Source organism: Giraffa tippelskirchi, chromosome 4 (genome assembly GCF_054371585.1).
Source record: "Giraffa tippelskirchi isolate mGirTip1 chromosome 4, T2T-mGirTip1v1.2.pri, whole genome shotgun sequence".
NCBI lineage: Eukaryota > Metazoa > Chordata > Mammalia > Artiodactyla > Giraffidae > Giraffa > Giraffa tippelskirchi.
Window position 1 is genome coordinate 117,184,766 of NC_137278.1, and position 26,496 is coordinate 117,211,261.

The following is a 26,496-nucleotide window of genomic DNA, read 5'->3' on the forward strand; positions in this document are numbered from 1 at the left end:
ATTGCATAGGAACCTGGAATTTTAGATCCATCAATCAAGGCAAATTGGAAGTGGTCAAACAGGAGATGGCAAGAGTGAACATCGACATTTTAGGAATCAGCAAACTAAAATGGACTGGAATGGGTGAATTTAACTCAGATGACCATTATAGCTACCACTGTGGGCAAGAATCCCCTAGACAAAGTAGAGTAGCCATCACAGTTAACAAAAGAGTCCAAAATGAAATACTTGGATGCAATTTCAAAAACAACAGAATGATCTCTGTTCATTTCCAAGGCAACCATTCAATATCACAGTAATCCAAGTCTATGTCCTGACCAGTAATGCTGAAGAAGTTGAATGGTTCTGTGAAGACCTACAAGGCCTTCTAGAACTAACACCCAAAAAAGATGTCCTTTTCATTATAGGGGACTGGAATTCAAAAGTAGGAAGTCAAGGAACACCTGGAGTAACAGGCAAATTTGGCCTTGCAGTACAGAATGAAGCAAGGTAAAGGCTAATAGAGTTTGGCAAGAGAATGCACTTGTCATAGCAAACACCCTCTTCCAATAACACAAGAGAAGACTCTACACATGGACATCACGAGATGTTCAATACCAAAATCAGATTGATTATATTCTTTGCAGCCAAAGATGGAGAAACTCTATACAATCAGCAAAAACAAGACCAGGAGCTGACTGTGACTCAGACTATGAACTCCTTATTGCCAAATTCAGACTTAAATTGAACAAAGTTGGGAAAACCACTAGACCATTCAGGTATGACCTAAATCAAATCCCTTATGATTATACAGTGGAAGTGACAAATAGATTCAAAGGATTAGATCTGATAGACAGAGTGCCTGATGAACTATGGATGGAGGTTTGTGACATTGTCCAGGGGGCAAGGAGCAAGACCATCCCCAAGAAAAAGAAATGCAAAAAGGCTAAATGGTTGTATGAGGAGGCCTTACAAATAGCTATGAATAGAAGAGAAGTGAAAGGCAAAGGGGAAAAATATATACCCATTTGAATTCAGAGTTCCAACGAATAGCAAGGAAAGATAAGGAAGCCTTCCTCAGTGATTAATGCAAAGAAATAGAGGAAGACAATAGAATGGGAAAGACCAGAGATCTTTTCAAGAAAATTAGAGATACCAAGGGAACTTTTCATGCAAAGATGGGCATAATAAAGGACAGAAATGGTATGGCCCTGACAGAAGCAGAAGATATTAAGAAGAAGTGGCAAGAATATACAGAAGAACTATATAAAAAAGATCTTCATGACACAGATAATCACGATGGTGTGATCACTCACCTACATCCAGATATCCAGAAACACAAAGTCAAGTGGGCCTTAGGAAGCATCACTAAGAACAAAGCTAGTGGAGGTGATGGAATTCCAGTTGAGCTATTGCAAATCCTAAAACATGATGCTGTGAAAGTGCTTCACCCAATATGCCAGCAATTTTGGAAAACTCAGCAGTGGCCACAGGACTGGAAAAGGTCAGTTTTCATTCCAATCCCAAAGAAAGGCAATGCCAAAGAAAGCTCAAACTACTGCACAATTGCACTCATCTCACACGCTAGCAAAGTAATGCTCAAAATTCCCCAAGCCAGGCTTCAACACTACATGAACCATGAACTCCCAGATCTTCAAGCTCGATTTAGAAAAGGCAGAGGAACCAGAGATGAAATTGCCAACATCCATTGGATCATCGAAAAAGCAAGAGAGTTCCAGAAAAAACATCTATTTCTGCTTTATTGACTATGCCAAAGCCTTTGACTGTGTGGATCACAACGAACTGTGGAAAAATCTTAAAGAGATAGGAATAACAGACCACCTGACCTGCCTCCTGAGAAATCTGTTTGCAGGTCAGGAAGCAACAGTCAGAACTTTACATGGAACAACAGACTGGTTCCGAATTGGGAAAGGAGTACGTAAGCACTGGATATTGTCACCCTGCTTATTTAACTTATATGCAGAGTACATCATGAGAAATGCTGGGCTGGAGGAAGCACAAGCTGGAATCAAGATTGCCAGGAGAAATATCAGTAACCTCAGATATGCAGATGACACCATCCTTATGGCAGAAAGTGAAGAACTAAAAAGTCTCTTGATGAAGGTGAAAGAGGAGAGTGAAAAAGCTGGCTTAAAACTCAACATTTAAAAAATAAGGATCATGGCATCCAGTCCCATCACTTCATGGCTAATAGATTGGGAAATAATGGAAACAGTGACAGAGTTTATTTGGGGAGGCTCCAAAATCACTACAGATGGTGACTGCAGCCATGAAATTAAAAGACACTTGCTCCATGGAAGAAAAGCTATGACCAACCTATACAGCATTTTAAATACAGAGACATTATTTTACCAACTGAGGCCTGTCTAGTCAAAGCTATGATTTTTCCAGTAGTCATGTATGGATGTGAGAGTTGGACCATAAATAAAGCTGAGCGCTGAAGAATTGATGCTTTTGAACTGTGGTGTTGAAGAAGGCTCTTGAGAGTCCCTTGGACTGCAAGGAGATCCAACCAGTCAATCCTAATGGAAATCAGTCCTAAATATTCATTGGAAGGACTGATGCTGAAGCTGGAACTCCACACCTGATGCAAAGAGCTGTCTCACTGGGAAAGACTCTGATGCTGGGAAAGATTGAAGGCAGGAGGAGAAAGGGACGACAGAGGATGAGATGGCAAGATGGCATCACTGACTTGATGGACATGAATTTGAGCAAGCTTTGGGAGATGGTGATGGACAGGAAGGCCTGGCATGCTGCAGTCCATGGGGTTGCAAAGATTTGGACACGGCTGAGCGACTGAAGTGAACTGAACCAGGCATTTCCTCTTTAAGCTTCTGCACTGAACTTTCCATTGGACTTCAGCTTTAATCCAGGTACAGCTGGAAGTCTTAGCTATTACACATACTCTTTCTTGACCCTCAAAGAAGAATTCTAAGTCAATTCTGCCATCTAAAACAACCCTGGCCAGTGAATTGAGACTGACTTGAATGCTTTCAAGGCCATAGTGGTGTTTTCTTAAAGATTTGAAGGTGATATATGACCAGGACACCTTCCAGGTGGCATTTGTCCACACCATAGGAAGACTGAGAATCCAGAGATGTTTTATGAGGAGTTGGAAGCAGGAACAGGTATAGGATCTGGGGCCATCACCCAATGTTGTGATAGACTTAAGGAAAATGACTGTCACAGTGTAGCCACAGACTCCTGGAAGGGGATGGCAGGCTCATCTATAAGTTAAATTTAAGGTGTTTGCACAAGCTTGGGAGGGCCCCACAAGGGCGATTTTCTTATGGTGGAAGGTTTCAAGAGTAATTCTGAAGGACAGAAGATCATTAATGTTCTTCCCTTCCTCTACTTCTCAGAATCTGAGGTTTTCTTTTCAAAGATATGAGTAGTTCTCCTAGTTTAAACAGTGATTCTAACTGGACTGTGTGTCCCACTTCAGTAGTTATAACTTCACATTTTTAATGTGATGATTACAATGATTCTCTATTCACACCTCGACCTTTTGTCTGGAAGGGTTCAGAAGAGGAACAAGTGCATTTTTATAGAACTTAACCAGAATTAAATTTGTATATCCTAAGCCTCTTTTTGTCAGGCTTCACCCTGAGGGTGTGTCAATCAAGCTGGCCTGGAACTTCCTATTAGGGAAAGAAATATATTCCATGCCTAGGAATGATCAGGAGAAAATCCTGAGCTGTCAAAATAGGTCTGTGTCATCCTCCATGTATTTTTGCATAATTATTACATAGGAAGGAGCTGCAAGGGTATGATCCCTTTCTGAGGACAGCCACATAACTGATCAAATTTCCTTATCTAGGCATGTGGACAGAAGGAAGTGAGAGTAGTGAAGTCAGTCTATCAGCTCATTGTTGAGTTAGCTTTTGTGATAAAAGGCACATAACTGTCAGGCTCTAATGGTTCAGAAAACTGAAAAATTATACAGGTGAATTTCAAGGGCCACAGCTATATGGCTGAAGTTAACTAATAGATAACTGAAAAGGTATCAACATTGATAATGGAAGGGAGGGTTTAGAAAGTGTGTTTTGAGATTCATAATGGGCCAAGTTTCCAAGGATTTTAAGGATTCTGAGGTGCAACAAAAGTTATCAAGAAGTGTTAGAAAGGATTATTTTGAAAATGGCATGAGGCAACTTGGGTAGAAGAGGAGGAAACTGTTGGGGCTCAGAGTCAGGGGTTATAGAAAGAAAACAAGATCAAGACATGGCTTTATAATCTGTAGGACTTGTTCAACTCTAAGTAACTTGTGGCTTAGAGCAAGTCTGATTCTAGTTTCATATGTTAAATGAACGGATTATACCAGTTGGCATGAAAAATTTTAGATATACATATGCAAATGAGCCATGCAAGAGACCCCATATCAATTCCATATCATAAGTTTTGGGAAGATCTGCTGGAGAAGGGATAGGCTACCTACTTCAGTCTTCTTGGGCTTCCCTTGTGGCTCAACTGGTAAAGAATCTGCCTGCAATATGGGAGACCTGGGTTCGATCCCTGGGTTGGGAAGATCCCCTGGAGAAGAGAAAGGCTACTCACTCCAGCGTTCTGGCCTGGAGAATTCCATGGACTATAGTCCATGGAGTCCCAAAGAGTGGGACACAACTGAGTGAGTTTCACTTTCACTTTCATGCACATAAGCATTACGGTTACTCCCAGCTCTTCTGATAGCATTATTTCCTAGTCTTTCAAAGTTGCATTATAGAGTAAAAATTTCTTCTCTGATAAAAAGTCCAGTGTATGTATATTCAAATGTTGTGAATGCATAATTGCAAATTTATCTGAATTCAACTTTATATTTTTCTATTTCCCTGGTTTTATTTGTCCTTACATATGTGTTTAATTCTATCCAGTTTTATCATGATTTTATCACGTGTAGACTCATGTATCCACCACCACAATCAGGATACAAAATAGTTCCATCATTATAAGAATCCATCCTTTTGGCCCTATAGCCTCAGCCACCTCCCCAGTCTAGTCTCTTGCCATTGGCAACCATTCATCTGTCCTCCGTTTCCATAATGTTTTCATGTCAAGAATGTTATTTAAATGACTCATGCAATTTGTAACATTTGCAGATTGTTTTTTTCACTCATCTTAATTCCCTTGAGAGTCTTCCAGGTTGTGTGCATTCGTGCGACGCTCTGCTTAGTGGGACAGTCATGTCTGGCTCTTTGCTATGCCGTGGACCGTGGCCCTCCAGGCTCCTCTGTCCATGGGATTCTCCAGGCAAAAATACTGGAGTGGGTAACCATTTCCTTCTTCCAGGGGATCTTCCCAAACCAAGGATCGAACTTGGGTCTCCTGCACTGCAGACAGATTCTTTACTGTCTGATCTACCATATTATACTTATTTTTTTAAGTAGATAAATTTAGATGTTTAGTTGGAGTCTCAATATCAAACTCTCAAAAATTAATAGAATGAATAGGCAGAAAAGTAGAAGGATATATTAGACCTGAAAAGCACTCTGAGGTGATTCAACATAATTCAGATTATACAATTTTCACACAACAGCAAAATACAAATTCTATTAAAGTTCCCATAAACTAGGAGACACGAACAATTTTATTTTAATATGTAAATAAATTTTGATTTAGTCTTCTAACAAACAGAAAGCTTTCCAAATTCTCAGTTGTAAATTAAGGAATGTCTGAGCAGAAGGTTTTCTTAAGCAATAAATGAAATTTGTATATGCCCAGCAGTAAGAAAGACATATTAATATACATTTTTAAACAGTAGCATATTTATAATTATGACCAATTCCTCCTGATGTTTTGAGTTTTTTTCCTCAACATACTAGATACTGCCATGTATATTTGATATAAGCTTGAACTGATATAAATCAGTAGTTTTGGTAACATTTTTGATTGAGATTATATAATTACTAAGTATCTTTAGCATTTTATATTACACCTTCTATTTATGTCTCTAGAAATTTTTAAAAGACTAAAGTTAAAGAATTATTCTAGAATCTTAAAAAAGTCTGTCACCTTATATTAAAAAAAATAAGAAAAACTATTTTCAAAGTTTTCTGCACTTTTAGATGTCAATTTAAAGACTAAAAATTTCCCCAGACTTCATGTAGCTTTTCCAAGGAAGAAACCTCTATATGGTATGGTATCATCTATATGATATGGCAATGGCACCCGACTCCAGTACTCTTGCCTGGAAAATCCCATGGACGGAGGAGCCTGGTAGGCTACAGTCCATGGGATTGCAAATAGTCAGACACGACTGAGCGACTTCACTTTCATTTTTTCCTTTCATGCACTGGAGAAGGAAATGGCAATCCACTCCAGTATTTTTGCCTGGAGAATCCCAGGGACGGTGGAGCCTGGTGGGCTGCCGTCTATGGAGTCGCACAGAGTCGGACACGACTGAAGCGACTTAGCAGAAGCATATGATATGGCCACTCACCTCTTTGTACCTCTGTGATCAGAAGCAACAAACAAAGGTCAATCACAGATCTCCAATATTTGGAAGACAGCATCCTCATTGTCTACCCTGACCACTGCAAGCTATGTGCAACTTACTCCTGAAACACATGAACGACAGCCTGCCTCGGGGCTAGAGAATGGAAGATAGGTAGCTGTTACTGTGCTAAGAGTTGACATTGACCAAAATTAACCATCTTCCCCAGGGCATTACAAGCCTTAAGTAGACTAGACAGATTCTGCCAGTTCAGTTGTTGTGTAGATTGGGAGATAGGTTCCTAGTGCTCCCTATTCCACCATGTTCCCAGAATTCTCTGGCATTTTGCCTTTTGTAGTATTGTCCCCACATCTCTTCATTTCAGAATAAGAATATTAATTTAATGATAACTGGTATGTCTTGGACCTTGATCTTTCCTGGGTTAGAACTAAATTTTCCTTGAATTGTCATACAAAGGAAATAAAAAATCTCAGCCACGCATACCGTTTGCAATTTTGCATTTAGTAGCCCTTCTTAAGTCAGATATATATTCTTAAACCAGGTATAACAGGTATATAACTGTGACATATGTGTTAATAATCTCTTCCCAGGTGGAACTGAACAATGTACTGGTGTGCAACTGTGTTCTTTTTACATAGATATTCAGATAACATAAATTTGATTAGATTTTCTAAGACTGGATGCTATAAGCAATGGTCTGCCATTGCACGGCTGGGCTGTAGTCAGGATGTCTTAGTCTTGCCTTTCCAATGGTCTTTCAAGAGACAGTCAAGAAACACTGAAGCTATATAAATGGAAAATTGAATTTAAGTCTTAGCTTATAGTCATTCTAGTTTTTAAAACATAAATGTTTGATCATTTTAGAAACTTTTAAAAATCAAGTTCATTGGTATTCTGACCATCCTTTTTTCTTAAAGATTTTTTAAAAACTATAGAATCAAAGAATACTATTTAAACTATATTAGATAATCTAAGCAAATACAATTTAGATAATGATATCCTAAATTAGACAATACTAGTATAACTAGCACAGTTGCATTGTAGGAATATAAAAAGTTTGGAAATTACCTAAACGGAATAAAGATCTTATAAGATGAAGAGTGAAGTGACTTAAAATCATTTCAAATTTTATATTTTTATCATTCAAACCTTTGAATTAGAGAATATAGTATCAGGAACCATGTTCCATATATTGCCACAAAATTCTTTTTTTCCATATATTCAGAAAATTTGTGAAATTTTGAACTAAAATTAAGTAAAAGCTAACTTACAGATAGTATTTTCAGAAAAAAAGTGATACTAATATGTTAAAATAATATAAATTTTAAATAGTGAGGTTTGATGGAAAATATTTTAATTTGCATAATAAAAAGTTAAACAATTATGTCCTTCAGTTACATCTAGAGTTGGTTCAGAGTCCTAGTTCTCAAACAGTTAAATACACTGAACAATCTGTACTTCTCATTTTTTAGAACATGTGAGTATGCAAGGTTTTACTTTATTCTACTTGGGGATGAAAAATTTTATCCCATTTTTTTAGAATGTTTGCATTAAACAGATTCATAACATTTCACAAGAGCAAGGAGCAAATTTTCCTCTAAGTAGAAATGCTGATATACTTTCTTAACATTGGTAGTCTGTAAGACAGTTTAAAAGAATCTTTATAAAAGTTATGCAAACTAAATTATGTACATTAATGTTATTATTTGTTCAGGCTGCCTTAGAGAAGGAATGGCTTGCTTTAGATTCCACCCGCTTCCCTTCACAAACACTGTTTCTTCCAAACCAGCTGCACTGGCCAAAGGTAACATGTCATGGAAATCTCTTAGTGCTCAATCTTTGCTCATTTCTTAAGGTTATGCTATGCTGCAGTGATTAATAATACAATTTATTGACTTGAAAAACACAATTACTTTTAGAAGCCTCTGACTTCCTCCTCATCCCCAGATGTAATTTTTCATGTAGCTTTTCTTTCATTTGCTCCTAATTTTTTTTTCTTTATTTTGGATTTCTTTCAACACTTTATTTCACAGTAGCAAAAAAAAAATATATATGATATGCTTCAGCTGCATAAAATCACTAGTTGACAGCACTTTAAAAATACAAAAATATGCATTAAAAGGGCAACAGCTGAAGATTCTCAGTCAGAGGTCAATGGACTGCAATATCTGTTATTTATTTGATAATCTTTGAAGTTTTTGTTTTCTGATTTTTTTAATGATCTTTTCAATTAATCATTTTGTATATGCAACCTATACAAAAAGCATACCCCTCACCACTGCAAGAAAGGACATTTGTATGTCTAGTCTATAAATTTCATTTTATTACAATTTTTAATTTTTATATAAGTTTTTCTTAAACTACTCAGTAATATGCATGTAAAGTAATACAATGTAAATGTTAGATTTTTTCAATTTATTTTATATGTATGTACTTTTTTTTCTGGTAAGTTCTCTGGAATCTTAAAATATGAAGATACTTCACTTAATTTACCAAGTCATCCAGCTCAAGCATGGCTATCTAATGAGAAAGAAAATTTGCTTTCATCAGAACACACACAATTTAATAGCAGGTAAGCTAAATTGCTCTTTTAGAGGATCAACCTTCAATGAATGACAAGAATATTATACTCCTTACAAAAATAGTAAGATTATGAAAGTATGTATGAATTTGTTTGTTTAGAACATGGTAGAGCATTTGTATTAAAAATTTAATCATTTTATGGAGCTTTCAGTGTAAGAAAAATGTGTGATGTACACTCATTAAAGCAAATACAAAGTGTCAGTGAAATAATATTATTAACTGTTGTATACAAGTGGACTTTTAAATACTGCTATATAGGTAGAGATAAGAGTTAGAATAAAAATTCCAATGTTGTTTCTTTCGACAATAGGATTGAAATATGCTTCAAGTAATTGAAATGTAAACATTTTAAATTAATGGCTGACTTTTATTACTTTTCAAGATAAAGTTTTTTCTGTAACTTAAATATATTTTATTTCCAAGTGTGAGACAACATAAACAGCTTGTAGTTTTAAAAAGTGCTGATATACTTGTGTTGATTCAGTCAAGTGTGGTTTTTGTCCTATTGCTAGATCAGAAAATAGAACTTTATCCAGACCACCTGAAGCAAAAACCAGCAGAAAGAGTCTGCTAAAGTCTGAAAAAGAAGAAAAAATTTCAGAAGAATGGTATGTAGTTCATTTAACACTAACATATTAAGAAATTTAGATACTTTTAAATACCCAAAACATGTATTTTTCAAGATTTCAAGAATATCTTTATTAGTTTTTAAGAAACTATACCTCTGTTAAATTTAGATATTTAAATGGGAATTCAAATTTGTCTTGGTATGATATAATTCAGATATGTATGTTTATATGTATATGCATAATATAAATATAGTCTGAGGATTTTTGCCTTTATTAAATTTGATCTTTTAATAGGGGTTTTAAAGATATTTCTACTGCTCAGCAGATGCTGAAGAGAGCACAGAAAATGAAATCAAAGAAATTAAGGAAAAAATTAGGTGGGTATTCAATGCTCAATAACTGTGTATCTGACATTGAAAATATAATCTTTGAAACTATTTTTAGCAAATTGTATTTGATAAGCATAGAAATAAAATGCACAGATATGAGACTGTCTAAGGCAATATTCCACAAAAAGAATAAGAAAATGTAGAGAAACTTATGATATTTCATTTAATGATTAATTATACTCTTAAATGCTATTTTTACTTTCCTCTGTTTCTTATTTACTTTACTATTGATTATTCTATCTATTGTGCACTGAGAATTATGCTGTAATTGCTTTCTAAGCTGATTTGTCTCAGCAAATCGAGATTCTAAAGAGCATCTGCTTCACGTGCTTATTCCTTTGTGTGTTTTTAAATTGCTTGATTATTCTATAAACTATTTCCGTACATTTATCAGTTCCATGAATATCAGCTTTGACACTTTGGGAAAGGAGCACAGTGTATATTTTTTGTGGTTATGCTGAACTTGCAAAATGTTCAAAGGCATCTTTCTTCTGTCCCACTTACCAGGCTCTTCAAGTCATTTGTCTTTCTTTGGACACCACTAGTTATTTTATTAAAATTACTTAATATGTGGAGTAATTTATAGATATCAGAGTAAGAAATAGGTTGTTAATGAATTTATAGCTATAATTAAGATAATTTAAGTTATAAGTTTGTATATTTCATGTGACTTTGTGTTTACTCATGGACTCATCCGCTCAATATAAGTAACATGACATTCTTTTTTATCTGCTTTCTCTCATTCATCAATTTCCTTTATAAAAATCTTAATGTCAGTGAAATGTTTCCATAAAAGTACCATTACTTCTGAGACAAGCAAGGAGTCTGTGTTTATCCTACAGTTCTAGTTTATACCAGTATGCAAAAACCACTCAGATTAATTTTTACCTTTATTAATTTTCTATTTATTACTTTGACCAATTCAATTCTAGAATTCTAAGAAATATATGTGTATATATATATAATTTTTGGAAACAAAATAACCAAGATACTGTTGGTTTCTGAGGAATAACTGATATTTGTTGACACAGCAGTTACTAGCCATTGATAAATTACTGATGACTCATTTTTATATTCAAAAATGTTCAACTTTCCTTTCTTGGCTTTATATAGTGATATCTTAATTTTATCTTTTATCATTTTAAGATAAATGTGATTTTTTTGTGTACTCAAAGTTTTTTACGTTTAAAGTATTGAAATTTCAAGCATTTTTAGAGAAAATGTCAATATTTGCTTTGTTGTCAGGTTATTTAGTGCATCCTGTACACTCTAATATTGTAAACTCCTACCAAGTCCATCTGGGCTCTGTGAACTGAATACTATGTGGTGGTTACCCAGGGAAATATAACCCCAAACCCTTAAAAATAGTGAGACTCTCCTTCAATTCTAGGGAAGTGGAATTCAGTGCAATAATTCAGGGTAGTTTGATAATGTTATATTGCTTTGATGGATATTTCTACTCATTTTCAACAGTATCAAAAGTAACATTTAAATAAATGTTTTGAGATTAATAAAAGTTACTGAAACTCCTGGAGCAAGTTCAAATACAAAAAGTGGCTTAAGAACTGATTCAGCCAATGTTCAACACATAATTATTATTTATGTTCAAGATCTAATTTTTTAAATTATTTGCAGTATTTGCAATAGTCTGTGATAGTGAAGCTAAGGAAAATTTTATCTTGTTAGACTCTGTCTTTGGAAGTATATAGGTCTTTCTTGCTATTTCTAGTAACTGAGTTTTTTTTTTAGGTTGATTACATTTTTAATAAATCAGCATAGTAGGTAATATTTTTAGAAAAATTTTAATAAGGAATATATGCTCAACATAAAAATAAAAATCATTGCTTCAGCGGCCAAAAATTAGAGAGAATATTATGATGCAAAAGTTAAACTTCTTTTTATCTGTCACAAGGGGGCATGATAGGGTAACAAAACAAAAAGGATATCCAGATATTCAAGCTAACAGGTATGTCTTAAATTTAGCATTTTGACAGTGGTCATTAAGTGGTCTTTACCTGTTAGGTAAAGATCCAAAATGGCAATCATGTAATTTTTATAGAGATATTTCCTCTAGTTACATGATTGTAAACCAAATCACATTCTTATTACTGTGTGGGGTTTTGTGTCTTTATATTAAACTTTTGTTTTGTTTCTCAAAATAGCATCTTATCAAAATACTATCAGATTGATGAAATGCAACAAATTTTTTAAAATTTGCATTCTGAAGTGTAAAACAAAATGATGACCTTTAAATCCTTCTTACTCTTTCTCTCTACTCCCCCTTCACCACATATACCCAGAATAGATATAGTCAAAGTAAGATTAAAGATGAAGAAGAAAATCAGTGGGATCCTGTACAATTATATTTTAATCTTTAGTAGGTAGATGATGTAGCATTTATGTCTTTTTGCATATATGAGCAAATAATTTAAAACTCTGTAACTCAGTCTTTCTTCTTATATAATAAATTTTTTTCTAGTTTTAATGCAATCAATTAATGCATGCAATTAATTAATGAGTTGTGATATGCTATTAACTAATTTGGGCTTCCCTCATAGCTCAGTTGGTAAAGAATCCACCTGCAATGCAAGAGACCCCAGTTCTATTCCTGGGTTGGGAAGATCCGCTGGAGAAAGGATAGGCTACCCACTCCAAGTATTCTTGGGCTTCCCTGTGGCTCAGCTGGTAAAGAATCTGCCTGCCAATCCCTGGGTTGGGAAGATCCCCTGGAGAAGGGAAAGGCTACCCACTACAGTTTTCTGGCCTGGAGAACTCCATGGACTGTATAGTAAAGAGTCAGACATGACTGAGCATCTTTCACTTTCACTATCTTTCACTTTCACTTTCAATTTGACTCCAATGGCCATAATTTTAAACTTTTATTACTTAATAAATTTAAATTATATTTTAAACATTTTAATTCTGTTAAATACTTTAAAATTTACTAGTAATTTTCAAATATACAATTGTATATGTGTATCTCTTACATGTCCAACTTGCCAACTTGAAAACTTCAGGCCACCAGAGGGCAACATTGTTCATAAAACTGCGGGAGACTAGCCAGCTCTGTGGGTGTAGTCACTCAGTCCTATCTGACTCCTTGTGATCCCATGGACTGTAGCCCGCCAGGCTCCTCTGTCCATGGAATTCTCCAGGCAAGAACACTGGAGTGGGGTGCTGTTTCCTTCGTCAGGGGATATTCCCAACCCAGGGATTGAACCCAGGTCTCCTGCATTGCAGGCAGATTCTTTACTGTTTGAGCCACCAGGGAAGCCCCGTTTTTTATTGTTTTTGTTTTTGTTTTTATCCAAGTATTTGTTTAGTTTTCATCTGACACTTATTAACATTAATTTATAATCATATCTATTTTTTCTGGCCTCCTCTGTCCATGGAATTCTCCAGGCAGGAATACTGGAGTGGGTAGCCGTTTCCTTCTCCAGGGGATATTCCCGACCCAGAGATTGAACCCTGGTCTCCTGGGTGTAGGGAGAGTGTCAAATGGGACAGTCAGAGAAGAGGAAATTAAATGGAATCTCTATAGTCTAACAAAGCAGTAATCCTCAAGGCAGTGGGGCATAAATAGAAGTATGGAAGCATTAATCCAAATTTCATACTGTGAAAAACCTTATAGCAAGTGCTCAGTTGTTGTTGTTGCTCTTGATATTTCCTGTTTGTATCTTGTACATGTATTTATTTAACCAAGGGATATGTCAATAATATTTGATTAAGATGAGAGTGAAAACAGGGCAAAAGGTAGGGGGTTAGTTATTTGAAGAAAGTTGCAGATAGGAGAGGAGTACCACTCCGGTTACCAATTAATGAATAAACAAGGGGCTGAGAAAGCAAACAGTGTGGGAAGCCTTCAGAGGACTTTCAATATTGATGACTTCCATTAGGATAAATAAGGTCATCTGCTTTAAACAGAAGAGAGAGGATGGGGAGGAGGGTAAGGAGGAATTAACTGAAAGCCACAGGATGGAATCTAAAATTGTGAGGAGTTACCATGACTTACTCAGTTTGGTATTGGGTTCTAATTGTTATCTGTAGTAAGTCATTGCTCTTTCCCTCATGATGGACCTAGGTGTGAACCAGTGATGACTGATCTTGTGTTTGTTGGGTTTTTGTTTGCTTGTCTTTTTGTTTTTACTGCTGCATCATGGACAAAAGTGATTTCAGAATTTGGTGATCTGGGTAGGAATTTAGCAGATACCCAGTGAAGTTTGGAGGTTAGTACTGCAGTGAAGAACATCATGTGTAAAGTGAGAGTTGCTGGTTTATTGAAAATCTAAGGGTCAATATCCTAAAGATATCAGAATTGGTAGCAAAACTGAGATGAGCCAGATGGGGAAAGAGTGAGTGATTGGTTTTGATGTGGAGCTCTCTTCAAAGAGAAAAAGTCTGTGTGTAGGGATTTTAGTGGAGAACAAATGGTAAGTTTAAGGGTTAAGAATATAAGATGAAAACATAACGTGGCTTTCCAACATTTATCATATTTATACATATCAAATTTCAGAGTTAGAAGAAAGATAAACCAGGATGAAGAAAAGAAGTTTAATTTCATTATAAAGATAGAACTCCCATTAGGGATATTGGGCTTTCCAGATGGCTCAGTGGTAAAGAATCTGCCTGCAATGCAAAAGACCTAGGTTCGATCCCTGGGTCAGGAAGATCCCCTGGCGATGGCTACCCACTCCAGTATTCTTGCCTGGGAAATACTAAGGACAGAGGAGCCTTGTGGGCTACAGTTTATGGGGTGGCAAAGAGTCAGACACAACTGAGCACACACACACGTACACACACACATTACTAGGGATAAGACTCATCTTGCAGCTGTTGATAACACCTAGCACAGTGTCAAGTACACAGAAAGCATTCAATAAATATTTGCTGATTCCATGTGAATGAAGAAAAAAGCTTGCGACTGTGTTGGTAACATTGAGTTACAGCCAAGAATTAAGCCATATAGAAAATAATAAAAGCTAACTTTTTAATATGAATTAAGCCATTCATGAGCTATAGCAAAGAGATCAGGTTGCAAAATGACAAGACAATTAAGACATGTTAAGGAGGAAGGATCAAAAGGAAACAGCTTAGACAAAACTGACAAAGTGAAGTGTATTGCTGATTTACTTTGTTCACCTCAGTGATTCCCAAAAGGAACTTAAAAGAATTTGGATTAAATGTTACTTCATTGTGCTCTAAATAAACCAATAATAAAACTTATTTGAATACTAAAATCATGGAGGACTCAGTCTCCACTGTTCCCCGCCAAATTCCCTGAACCTAATACCATAGTGGCGATGTGGTCGCTAAGTCGTGTCCGACTATTGCAATCCCATGGACAGTAGCCTGCAGGCTCCTCTGCCCATGGGATTCTCCAGGTAAGAATACCAGAGTGGGTTGCCATTTCCTTCTCCAGGGGATCTTCCCAACCCAGGAATCGAATCCAGGTCTCCAGTATTGCAGGCAGATTCTTTACCAACTGAGCTATGAGGGAAGCCCTATTTTATAGTCATTTAGTATATTTTAGTGTATTTTATAGTCATTTAAATACTATAGTAGATGTTCAATAAATAGCTGATAAACAGATCAGCAGTAAGTTAGATAAACATCACTAAAGACATATAACTCCGTGTATGTGTATGACTGTGTGTGTAGTTTATAGTCATTTAAATATATGTTTATGTTTGAGAAAAAGTGAAAGTCTTAGTCACTCAGTTGTGTCCAACTCTGCAAACCCATAGGCTGTAGCCTGCTAGGCTCTTCTGTCCATGGAATTCTCCAGGCAAGAATACTAGAGTGGGTAGCCATTCCCTTCTCCAGGGGATATTCCTGACCCAGGGGTTGAACCAAGGTCTCCTGCATTGCATGCAGATTCTTTACCATCTGAACCACCAGGGAAGCCTATATTTGAGAAAGAAAGAAAAGAAAGTGAAGTCGCTCAGTCATGTCCGACTCTTTGCGACCCCATCAACTGTAGCCTGCCAGGTTCCTTTGTCTACGGAATTTTCCAAGCAAGGATACTGGAGTGAGTTGCCTTTTCCTTCTCCAGGGGATCTTCCCAACCCAAGGATTGAACCTGGGTCTCCTGCACTGCAGGCAGACTCTTTACTGTGAGAAAGCAAATTTAAATTAGTAAATAATACTCATTATTAAATAATGAACTATAGCGAGTCATTCAACCTTACCATAAAACTTATTTTATAGTACTCTAAATGGCACAAACAGAAAATGGATAATAACCAGATTTTCAGATTTTCATGTATGTTATTAGTAAGATAAACTAGTGAGCTAAGTTTAGGATTAAAGAAACTGTAAAGAGATTGCTTGGGATCTTTACAGATTGAGCTAAAATTATTTTATTTCATAAAATCTGTAAAGAGATTGAAATAATTTTAAGGATATTATAATGCCTAAAGAAAATTGTTACTTAAATGAAGTAATGGATATAAAGTGTCAAGTACAGAACCACATACATAATGGAAACTCAGCTTGCTTATTGTTGTTGTTCAACTGCTAAATCATATCTGACTCTTTATGATCCCATGAACTGCAGTTTACTTATGGGTTTCTCTTTAAAGATGTATTTAAAACCTATTTCTCAAATACTGGGCAAGTCATACTGGGAGATACAAAAATTTAAAAAACAGCAACATAGACCTGCCATTGATGATTGCTGAGGATTAGATTTAAATGACTTTCGAATGCTCTTTACAATATCCTTATCTACTGGGCTTTCTTACTCAATTGTGTATTTTTTGAATGTAGCAATAGTATCATTCATGGTGGTCTTTCCAGGTACCATTAGAATCAGTGATTTTTTTCCTATCTAGAATTACTATATTTTTGATTTCTTATCATTATTCCTTATTATTATTCCTTTGCAACTTGAATTATTTTAAACCCATTTAAGGTGATGTAATCAGAATCCCTGGAAATAAAAATATTAAAAATGTAGTATTATTTATGTGCTCTTGATGAATAAAATGATCTTATTGAGTAAATTAGGGCTTCCCTGGTGGCTCAGACAGTAAAGAATCTGCCTGCAGTGCAGAAGACCCAAGTTTGATCCCTGGGTTGGGAAGATCCTCTGGAGAAGGGATTGGCTACCCACTCCATTATTCTTGCCTGGAGAATATAGAATTAGACAACTCTTCTAAATATTTTATGTGTTGAATTATTTAATCATGATAGTAGTGTGAAGCAAGTACTATCACTATCCATGATTTACATATTAAGAAATCAAGTCATGGAGAACTTATTATTTGCCCAAAGGAGTACAAAAGAACTTAGAGAAGATCCATTGCTTTTATTTCATGTGCTGTATTGAATTGAATGAAGTCAATTATGGATTGAACAGACTGTTCCTGTATATCCTACCTTATTCTAGTAATGATTTAAGATCTTTTCCAAGAAACGTTATTGTTTTTTATGTTGTAATTATCTGTTTAGTAGCTGCCCTTTATTGAGTACCTACCTACACTTATGTCTTGATGCTTTGCACACAAAATCTCATTAATTCTCACAGTAATATTTCAAAGTTAATATTATTGGACAAAAAGGAAGCAGAGGGTGAGACCAATTTGTCCAGAATCATACAACTGGTAAAAATTGGAGCTTGGATCTAACCCAATTTTGTACAGTGGTGATATTTCTTGTCAGGAAATACAAACAGATCAAATGAAAAGGCAAGAAAGTTAGGAGAAGGTGTAGAAAAATGGAAGGTTCTAATAAATCATAGAATATGTAAACCCGTAGTAATCTGCCTTCCCTGACTGACTAATGCTCTTTTCTTAAAAGCTTACTTGCTTTTGGCTGTGCTGAGTCTTCTAGCTGAGGCGCGGGGCGCTCCCTTGTTGCGGTGCTCCGGCTTCCCTTTGCAGTCGCTTGTCTTGTTGGGAGCGTGGGCTCTCAGCGCGCAGGCTTCCGTGGTTGTAACTCGCCAAGGCACAGGCTCAGTATTTGTGGCGCACGGACTCAGTTGCTCTGTGGCGTGTGGGATCTTCCCAGATTAGGGATCGGACCCATGTCTCCTGCATTGGTAGGTGGGTTCTTTACCACTGAGCCACCAGGGAAGTCCACTAATGCTCTTTTTAACATACCATTATTTGATTACTGATTTAAGTGATATATAGTACTTGTTCAATTGAATATATAGTTTTTATTATTATTATTGATAATTCATATTGAATTCATATAGAAGCACCTAACTCTTACCATACCTTGGTTGCTTACAATTATGAGATGTGTCCAAATATTGACTGATATTTTCCCTAATCTGAAAAACAAAATCTCTCTGAAACCTGTGAATCATGCTTAGTAAGGGTAAATTATAACTGGAAGACTAATGGAAATCTTCAGCATACTCATGCTTGAGAATAACTGCAAATACTCTTCTGCTTTTCTAATTCACATTTGAAAAAACATGCCATCTTAACATTTAATTAAAATAAGTAATTTGGGTTTTATGATATTTTAAATCTCATTTTTCATTTAGCATAGTCACTTCTATTATACTAGGTATTAATAGAAGATTCTTAAAGTCTCTTTTAGCAAGATGATATAAAGGTATCAATAAAATGTAGACTGCTAAATTGTGGTTTTACATTAACCTACTTCATCTATTTTTTTATTGAGATATCACTGACATACATTATATCAGTCAGATACAACCTATCTTTTTAAAAATATATTAACCTACTATAAATGCAGAACATTCTACTCTTTATTACAGTTCTTCAACAAGCGTAAACGTTTTGTCTTAATTAAACCACACTAAATCCCCGATTTCACATTCCTTAGAACCATTTATTATCAATAAAAAGTTATAGGACCCTCCTTTTACAATTATTTATTTTGTAAAATTAATAGAATCAGAATTCTCTTGGCTGTAAAAAATATTTAGAATTTATGCATCTTCATTATGTAAGATATCATAGATCAACGCAAACCAGAAATCATTCATTTATCTGTGAAACCAATGAAAATTATATTTTATGTTTCTTATCTCATTTGTCTTGCTTCCATCTCCTATATCTTACCTTCTTATAGTTCAGAGAAGGAAAAAAGTAGGGTATATGGTTTTTCCTATGACAATAGTTTTTATCTATGTATATTTATGAAAATGTATTCAAACAAAAATATCAGGAATTTAACAAAGGAGTTAAAATAATAAACAGAAAAACAACTCCATAAATAAAAAGTTGATGGCATAACTGGAAAATTTAAATGCAATTTTTTTCTCATGATTAGTATTTCTACCCTATGTAGTAAGTATTGGCTAGTTCTTAATCCCATAACCAAGAGTATATAGATATTGGTTACTTTACTATATTATAAAGATATTTTTAAAAAATCATCATCAACTTCACAGAATTTTTATAGAATGGCTATTATTTTTCATATTAATATGGAAAATGTTTAGCACTTTGAGAGAAGGAAAGAACCAGAGCTGAACTTTTGTCTTAATCTCTTTTTCTCTAGATCCCACTGTGCGCCTGGCATTATTCAAAAACAATGAAAATAAAGTTTCTGTTACAAAACCACCAGAGAAAGCACAGCCCCAAAGAGATGGTTTCTTTGAAGGTATGATTTAATCACAGACATATATAAAAATTAAAAAGATGGAAAATTGTCTTTAAAGAAAAATTTGAAAAATCTTCATTAGTCCTAAAGTACATATATAAAAAATTATGTATAAAACATAACTAAGTAAAAGTCAAAATATGGTTCTTGGAGCTAAAATACTAATTTGGTGTCTTGATTCATTAGCATGGTAGTTTAGTATTTGTATTGTTACATATGTAAATTTAAATTCTTTGTATTTATGTGTGAAAATTATAATACTGTATCATCAGTGTTACTAACATTATTTAAATTTTACACTGACAGAATATGTTACCTTGTATCAATTGAAGGGAATACATGTTGAAATGATATTCTAATATATTTACTGCCAATATATGCAAATTGCTGAAATTTTGCAAAACTCTGGAATTTTAAATATTTTTACTATATTTGAAGCTTGTCCAACTCACTTCTTAGATAAAGAATTTGCATATATAAGTGGAGTGGCAGATTGTATTCCCTGTTTCTACATTCAGAACAATTACGGACTGATTAAGCAGGAATATTTAAATGTAATAGAATAGCAAATATGACTTAAAACAAGTTTTCTGTTGCTTTTTCTTTAATATTAAAATGGTAATAATTTTCACCTATAGTTTTGGATTGTAATTTCTAATAGGAAAAAATAGAGTCAAAATATTTTGCATGGAAGTGAACTATTCAAAAATCTTTTTACTTTGTCTTCTGTATGTTTTACCACTAGCACCACCTGGGGAGCCCTGTCTTCTGTATGTTTTAAATAAATCCTAAAAAATATGCATCATCATAGCATGATTGAAAATAGATACACTTTAATTTATGTTTCTATTCAGTAATGTCTCAACTAAAGAAAAATGTGATAGCTACTAATTTTATATTTATTCAGAGATACCTTACTAAGTCGAGGTAGAAGACATGGGGTCTAGAATTTCCTTTGAGCATATAGTAATAAAAAATATACCTAGGAAGACAGATAAAGCAAGTGTAGCAAATCATGGAAACTGTTAGATCAGTAGATGATGGTATAAGGAAATTTGTTTTAATATCCAATTTTTTTAATAATTGAAATTTCTATAGCAAAACATTAAAAAAGGATAACCATTGAATGTTTAAAAATCATTATTGTTTCAAAAATGTTTATGGATTAGTATTTTAATAGAACTAAAATATGCCTTCACTATAAAACAAGACCAGTTTTAATCAGGGTTCATTTCTTTGTTAACAGTCTCAACTTCACTGTTTTTGAAAGGAAGAGTAGAAATTCTGCTAAAATGAATAACAACTCCATAGATCTTACCTGTTAAGTAGTAGCATCATTACTTTAGGAAGGGTATGCCTAGGAAGAAAGATAATTAGGGCATTTTTGCACTTTAAATTAACATGTACTTCAGAATCAGAAAGAAGGAATCTATCTTAGCCTGTTCTGTGACATATGAAAGGTGAAGATATGTTACTGTCAAGAATGGCATATATGTATACACTGTATTTATTGATTTTTGTACTATAGTAGTGATAGAAATAAAATGGAACATTGCCACATATGCTTTCTGATATGATGTACATTTTTGTTTTCTTTCCTCAGTATGAAATGTGTTTAGTTTACTTGCTTCTTTTTAAACCTCAAGTGCATTTGGGAGCATGTCATTAATTTCACTGAATGGTCTTTATGTATGCAGCTTATATTCAAGTGACTAATAGTTAACTTTAAGGCTTTTTTTTTTTTTTTTAAAGAATGGGCTTGGCAAAAATGTAAGTAGCAGAAAATTATTTTCCCTAATGTTTATTTCTGCCTCTTTTTTTAATGGGAAGAGAGTGAGGCAAAGATTATTTAATCATTCCTGGCCAAATTGAACACCATGTTATCTTTAATTGCTGTTCTGGCCTCACCCACCTCCTAGTCTCACATTCTGTCTTCTCTGGCTGGTTAGAAGTCAGCTTCCAAGTTAGCCACGTGACTAACCACAGCTTCCCACTGGAGGGAGCATTTTTAACCAGGTGTTCTTAGATACTGAGTTCACAGAGTGTAAGATGCACCGTTGCTGAATATGATTTGATAAATGTCAATATATTTACAGTTATCCAACAGAAATATAATCTTAATCTAATAAGGATCACCACAGTCTAATTTTAAAACATGAGAAAAACTGCTTTCCATTAAAAAATTCAAATAAAATTAATTGGGTATCTTACCCCTCCCAAAAGTGAGGGAGATCAGAATTAAATTTTACTATAGATTTAGATTGAATGATTCTATGTGGAACAGTTACTCAATAGTGGAATAGTTGCATGCTGGCACTGTAATAATTTCATCAGCTTTGTTGGAATTAGATGATAGTATTATTTGAGTTTTTTTCTTTAATATAAAACATCTGATTTTGTAAAAAAAAAAAAAAAGTAAAAATACGTATCTACTTTTCGATATTGCCTATGTGGGGTTTTCATGATTCATCTTATAAATTTTACTAAAATGCTTTATTTTTGTTGCCTGTGTCTGGAGGTCACTAACAAGACAGAGTGGATGGTAGTTTTATCCTATTGGTCTGGGATTTAAAATATGCTTAAATTTAGGGAATATGTAACATGAAATGTCAAGTCATATTAAATGACATAAGGTAAATAATTATACCCTGTTAACAGACCATGTTTTATGAAATGTCCTTATATTTTGCTTTGTTGATGAATTGTTGGCAATTTTCATCTAGCTGCCAGATTTAGACCCTTAACTCAGACCTAAAGGTTGAAGAATTTTTAACCACACCTGTTCTGAGGATAACTATGTGTCAGATGTCAGTTAGTTTTTCCTATATGAAACTAAGAGCCTGAGCATTTTATAGACTCAACCTTGATTTGCTTCATTTATTTGCTTATTTTTATTTATGTTAATATCATGTCTGGTACCTGTCTTGGTTTATTCTATATCACCTATGATTTTTGTTTCAATATCTGATCTTGCCTTAAAATTTGAAATACTTTCCTTATTATTGCCTTAAATATTTCCCACCAAGTTTCCTTTTTTGTTTGTTTGTTTTGAATATTCAATTTGGAGCCTGATGGCACTCTAATGTAAAAAGAGGCATAGTTTGATAGTGGTTCAGATGGTAAACAACCCACTTGCCAATGCAGAAAATACGGGAGACCCAGGTTCGATCCCTGGGTTGGGAAGATCCCCTGGAGAAGGGCATGGCAACCCACTCCAGTATTCTTGCCTCGAGAATCCCATAGACAGAGAAGCCGGGTGGGCTACAGTCCATGGGGTCACAAAGTGTTGAACATGACTGAACGATTAACACTTTCACCCTTTCACTTTCACAGGTGTAGATTCTATAGTTAGTCAAACACAGTTTGAATCATGATTCTTCCTTTTATTGACTGTGTGCCTGGGGACATTATTTAACTTCCATGTGCAGCATTATTTTTCATTTGTAAAGTTAAATACTAACAGTTTCTAGTTGTTGAGGATTATGTTAGATTCAATTTGTGAAATGCTTGAAGCACACATTGTAAATACATAGTAAGTGCTCAAAACTTGTAATCTTTGGCAACAGTTACTTTTAAAGTATAAGTATGGGGCTTCTTTGGAGAAGGCAATGGCACCCCACTCCAGTACTCTTGCCTGGAAAATCCCAGGGACGGGGGAGCCTGGTGGGCTGCCGTCAATGGGGTCGCTAGGAGTCGGACACGACTGAGTGACTTCACTTTCACTTTTCACTTTCATGCACTGGAGAAGGAAATGGCAACCCACTCCAGTACTCTTGCCTGGAGAATCCCAGGGACGGGGGAGCCTGGTGGGCTGCCGTCTATGGGGTCACACAGAGTCGGACACGACTGAAGTGACATAGCAGCAGCAGCAGCAGCATGGGGCTTCTTTTGTTTTGTTTTGTCTTTTTTGCAGTAAGTAATATTTATTGCATTTCTTGCTAGGTACTGTGCTATGAGTTCTACTTAAATTCTCTGATTCGATCTTCTCAGAAGCTCTTAAGAATATATTATGACTATCAATATTTTACAGAGGAAACTGGTTTTGAGAGTTTGATAAGTAACTTTCCCAAGATCACACAACGAGTATATGCCAAAAGGGAAATGGATATAATTTATCAAAACAAAGCTAGCAAAAATCAAACAAAATGAAGACATTAAGGATACACAGGTTCTTGGGTTGTCCCGTAATGTATACAAGTTTAGAATCAAAATATTTAAGAAAAAATTAAAATACTGACTATTATATTAGCCAAAACTCTGGGGAAAAAAATTTTTTTATTCCTTTCTAAGGGAACAAAGGTATTCTGGCCTGTAGAATTCCGTGGACTGTATAGTCCGTGGGGTTGCAAATAGCCGGACACGACTGCGTGACTTTCACTTTCACTATAGCTTGTATTAATATAAATTAAGAAACAGTTTAGTGTCAAAATGGTGATAAATATATTTTTTGACCTGGAATTAGCTGCTATCTCATCTAGTTTCATTATGATTACCTAACATTATTAAGTACCAAATCTTTTAGATTCTAGGAGTGATCATATTTTCAAGCACCTATTTTAATTTTCATATAGATGAGGACCTCTCCATACAGACCAAGAGTAAACACTATATTTTTGTTTTATTTATTCCTCTTTTTCCAGTCATAACTGACATTTTAATTTTATTTTAATCATATTGAATAAATTAAATTATTTTCCTGCTCTAATCTGCTAAAACTTAAATTTGCTACTCCTGAAGCCAATGCCAAATTTGGACTTCTGGTTTTGGCTAAGAAAGGAAGCTAGTCAAGCTAGGGAAAAAAAAAAAATTGGATCTGGCCCAACAACCTTCAAAAAGAGGCAGGTTCAGTCTTAGTTCCTCCAATCCCTAGGACAATTTTACTTCACTTTAAAGTCAGACTTTCATAATTCCAGCTTGGTGCTGTCATCACTAACATACTTTCTGTTTTTCTTCAAAACTGAAGATTCACACATACCATATGTCTTTATATATCATAGAAGTTCAAATATTTTTGTATTAAATTTTTGAGTATTGAAGTCATTAAAAGACTTTAATGTCTATAATTTTTACTCTAGAGCATTTCTAATCAAACCATGTTCTCTTACGGTATTTTTAATGTATGATTACAAGCATTTTCTTCTCAAGCTTTCCTTCTTTTAATACCAGTTTAGAGCACAGAGTCACATTATGTATATTGTTTATTTGTAGTTCTTGTGTTACCATAGCTGTATTGAGTACTTGCTAATAGTGCCAACACAGTTAGGTATTAAGAGCTGGTAAATTAATGCCACAAAATTAATGCAGGTAACCAAAGACTACCTGAAGGTATGCTCCTAAGAAAAGACTTGCTTATAATTAAAACTCCCCTAAATATATTTTAGGCACTATCATACTATTTTGTGGTGTAAAGTTTGGAATCACTTAACTTTCTACGGGAAAAAAAAATGCGATTAGAGATTTCAGCCTAGTGAAGCATAAAACAAACCAGTTTAAAGAAATATATGTCTGTAGATAAGTGGGATTTTGGGGAATGACAATCCATGACCAGAGAGAAGCTAATAACTTCCTAGGCTTTCCTGGTGGCTCAGACAGTAAAGAATCTGCCTACAATGCAGAAGATTCGGGTTTAATCTCTGGGTTGAGATCTCCTGGAGAGGGGAATGGCTACCCACTCCAGTAATCTGGCCTGGAGAGTTCCATGGACAGAGGAGCCTGGTGGCCTATAGTCCATGGGGTTGCAGACAGTTGGACATGACTGAGGGACTAACACTTTTTTTCACTTTCACTAATATATCTAAGTAATTCATTTATTACTTGCACATATCATATATAAGTATATAATGTATATAATTGACATATAGGCTATATATATTTCATATATATGATGTATATATGGATAATAATGAAAAGAGATTTCAGAAGTTTTAGAGTTCTTTGAAAGGAACCCTGATATGTAGGCTGTTGGATATTATTAGTATATTTTTTATTTAAAAATACAAGAGGGTTTCCACTTCTGGTAATAGAGAACTATCTAATTCAAACCACCTCTCCTTCTGAGAACAACTGTAAAAGCTGGAAAATGTAGTTTTAAAAAATCTAATTGAAGTCATTCAAGAACTAACAAGTAAGTTAAGATTTACAAGTCAAGATGGACATCTCAAGAGCTGAGAAACTGAGCAAAACTTTTGATAATGTCACTACTCATGGTGAACTGGGACTTTTCTGCTAACCTGTTGCCAGAAACAAATATAAACCATGTCCCAAAACAGATAACATCATCTCAAGCTTTGAATTATCTCTACATTTTTTCCTGTATAATTTTTGGCCCACGCTAAAGAAAAAAAACAAAAGGCATAGAAGGAGAATGAAACATCACTGAACACCATGAAAAACAATAAACAACAGAAATCAAGCCAAGGAGATTTCAGATGATGAAGGCTTTAAAATTAATACACATAATAATTTTAGGGGTATAGAATAAAAAATTGAGAATTTCAGTATACATATTAAATCTATAAAAATAGCTGAATGGAAAGTCGATAACTTAAAAGTAGCTGAAATAAAGAACTCAGTGTATGGGTTTGACCACAGGTTAATCAAAACTGAAGAGAGAATTACTGGAAGGACAATAGCTATGAAAAAAACATTAAAGTTGAAGCACAAAATAAAAAGAAATGGAAAATACGGAAAAAGGAGATGTGAAATGCAGCAAAAATATCTAACACACATGTAATTACAGTTCAAGAAAACGGTGAGAGAGAATGGTATAGAAATAATATCTGAAGAGTTAGTATTTGAGGATTTACTAAGGTGAAGTAAAACCTTCACTTATGGATTCAGGAAATTCTATGAACTACAAAGAAAACATATACAAGGAAAACCACACTGTAGCACACTACAGTATAAGCACTAAAAAGCC

The 26,496-nt window shown here is 34.7% G+C and overlaps 1 protein-coding gene across 11 annotated transcripts in view; it reads left to right on the plus strand.

The window, feature by feature from the left end:
- The window catches only part of LRRIQ1 (leucine rich repeats and IQ motif containing 1), a 223,146-nt gene that overhangs the window by 106,514 nt on the left and 90,136 nt on the right, over positions 1–26,496 (plus strand). For all 11 annotated transcript variants that reach the window (XR_014083637.1, XR_014083638.1, XM_081596133.1 and 8 more), the window contains 5 exons: positions 8,166–8,255; positions 8,902–9,023; positions 9,547–9,642; positions 9,898–9,980; positions 19,476–19,577. Coding sequence is in view for 9 of the 11 variants with exons in the window: in XM_081596133.1 (XP_081452259.1) it covers positions 8,166–8,255; positions 8,902–9,023; positions 9,547–9,642; positions 9,898–9,980; positions 19,476–19,577 (493 nt within the window). In the remaining 2 variants the exon portion in view is untranslated. The remainder of the gene's footprint in view (positions 1–8,165; positions 8,256–8,901; positions 9,024–9,546; positions 9,643–9,897; positions 9,981–19,475; positions 19,578–26,496) is intronic.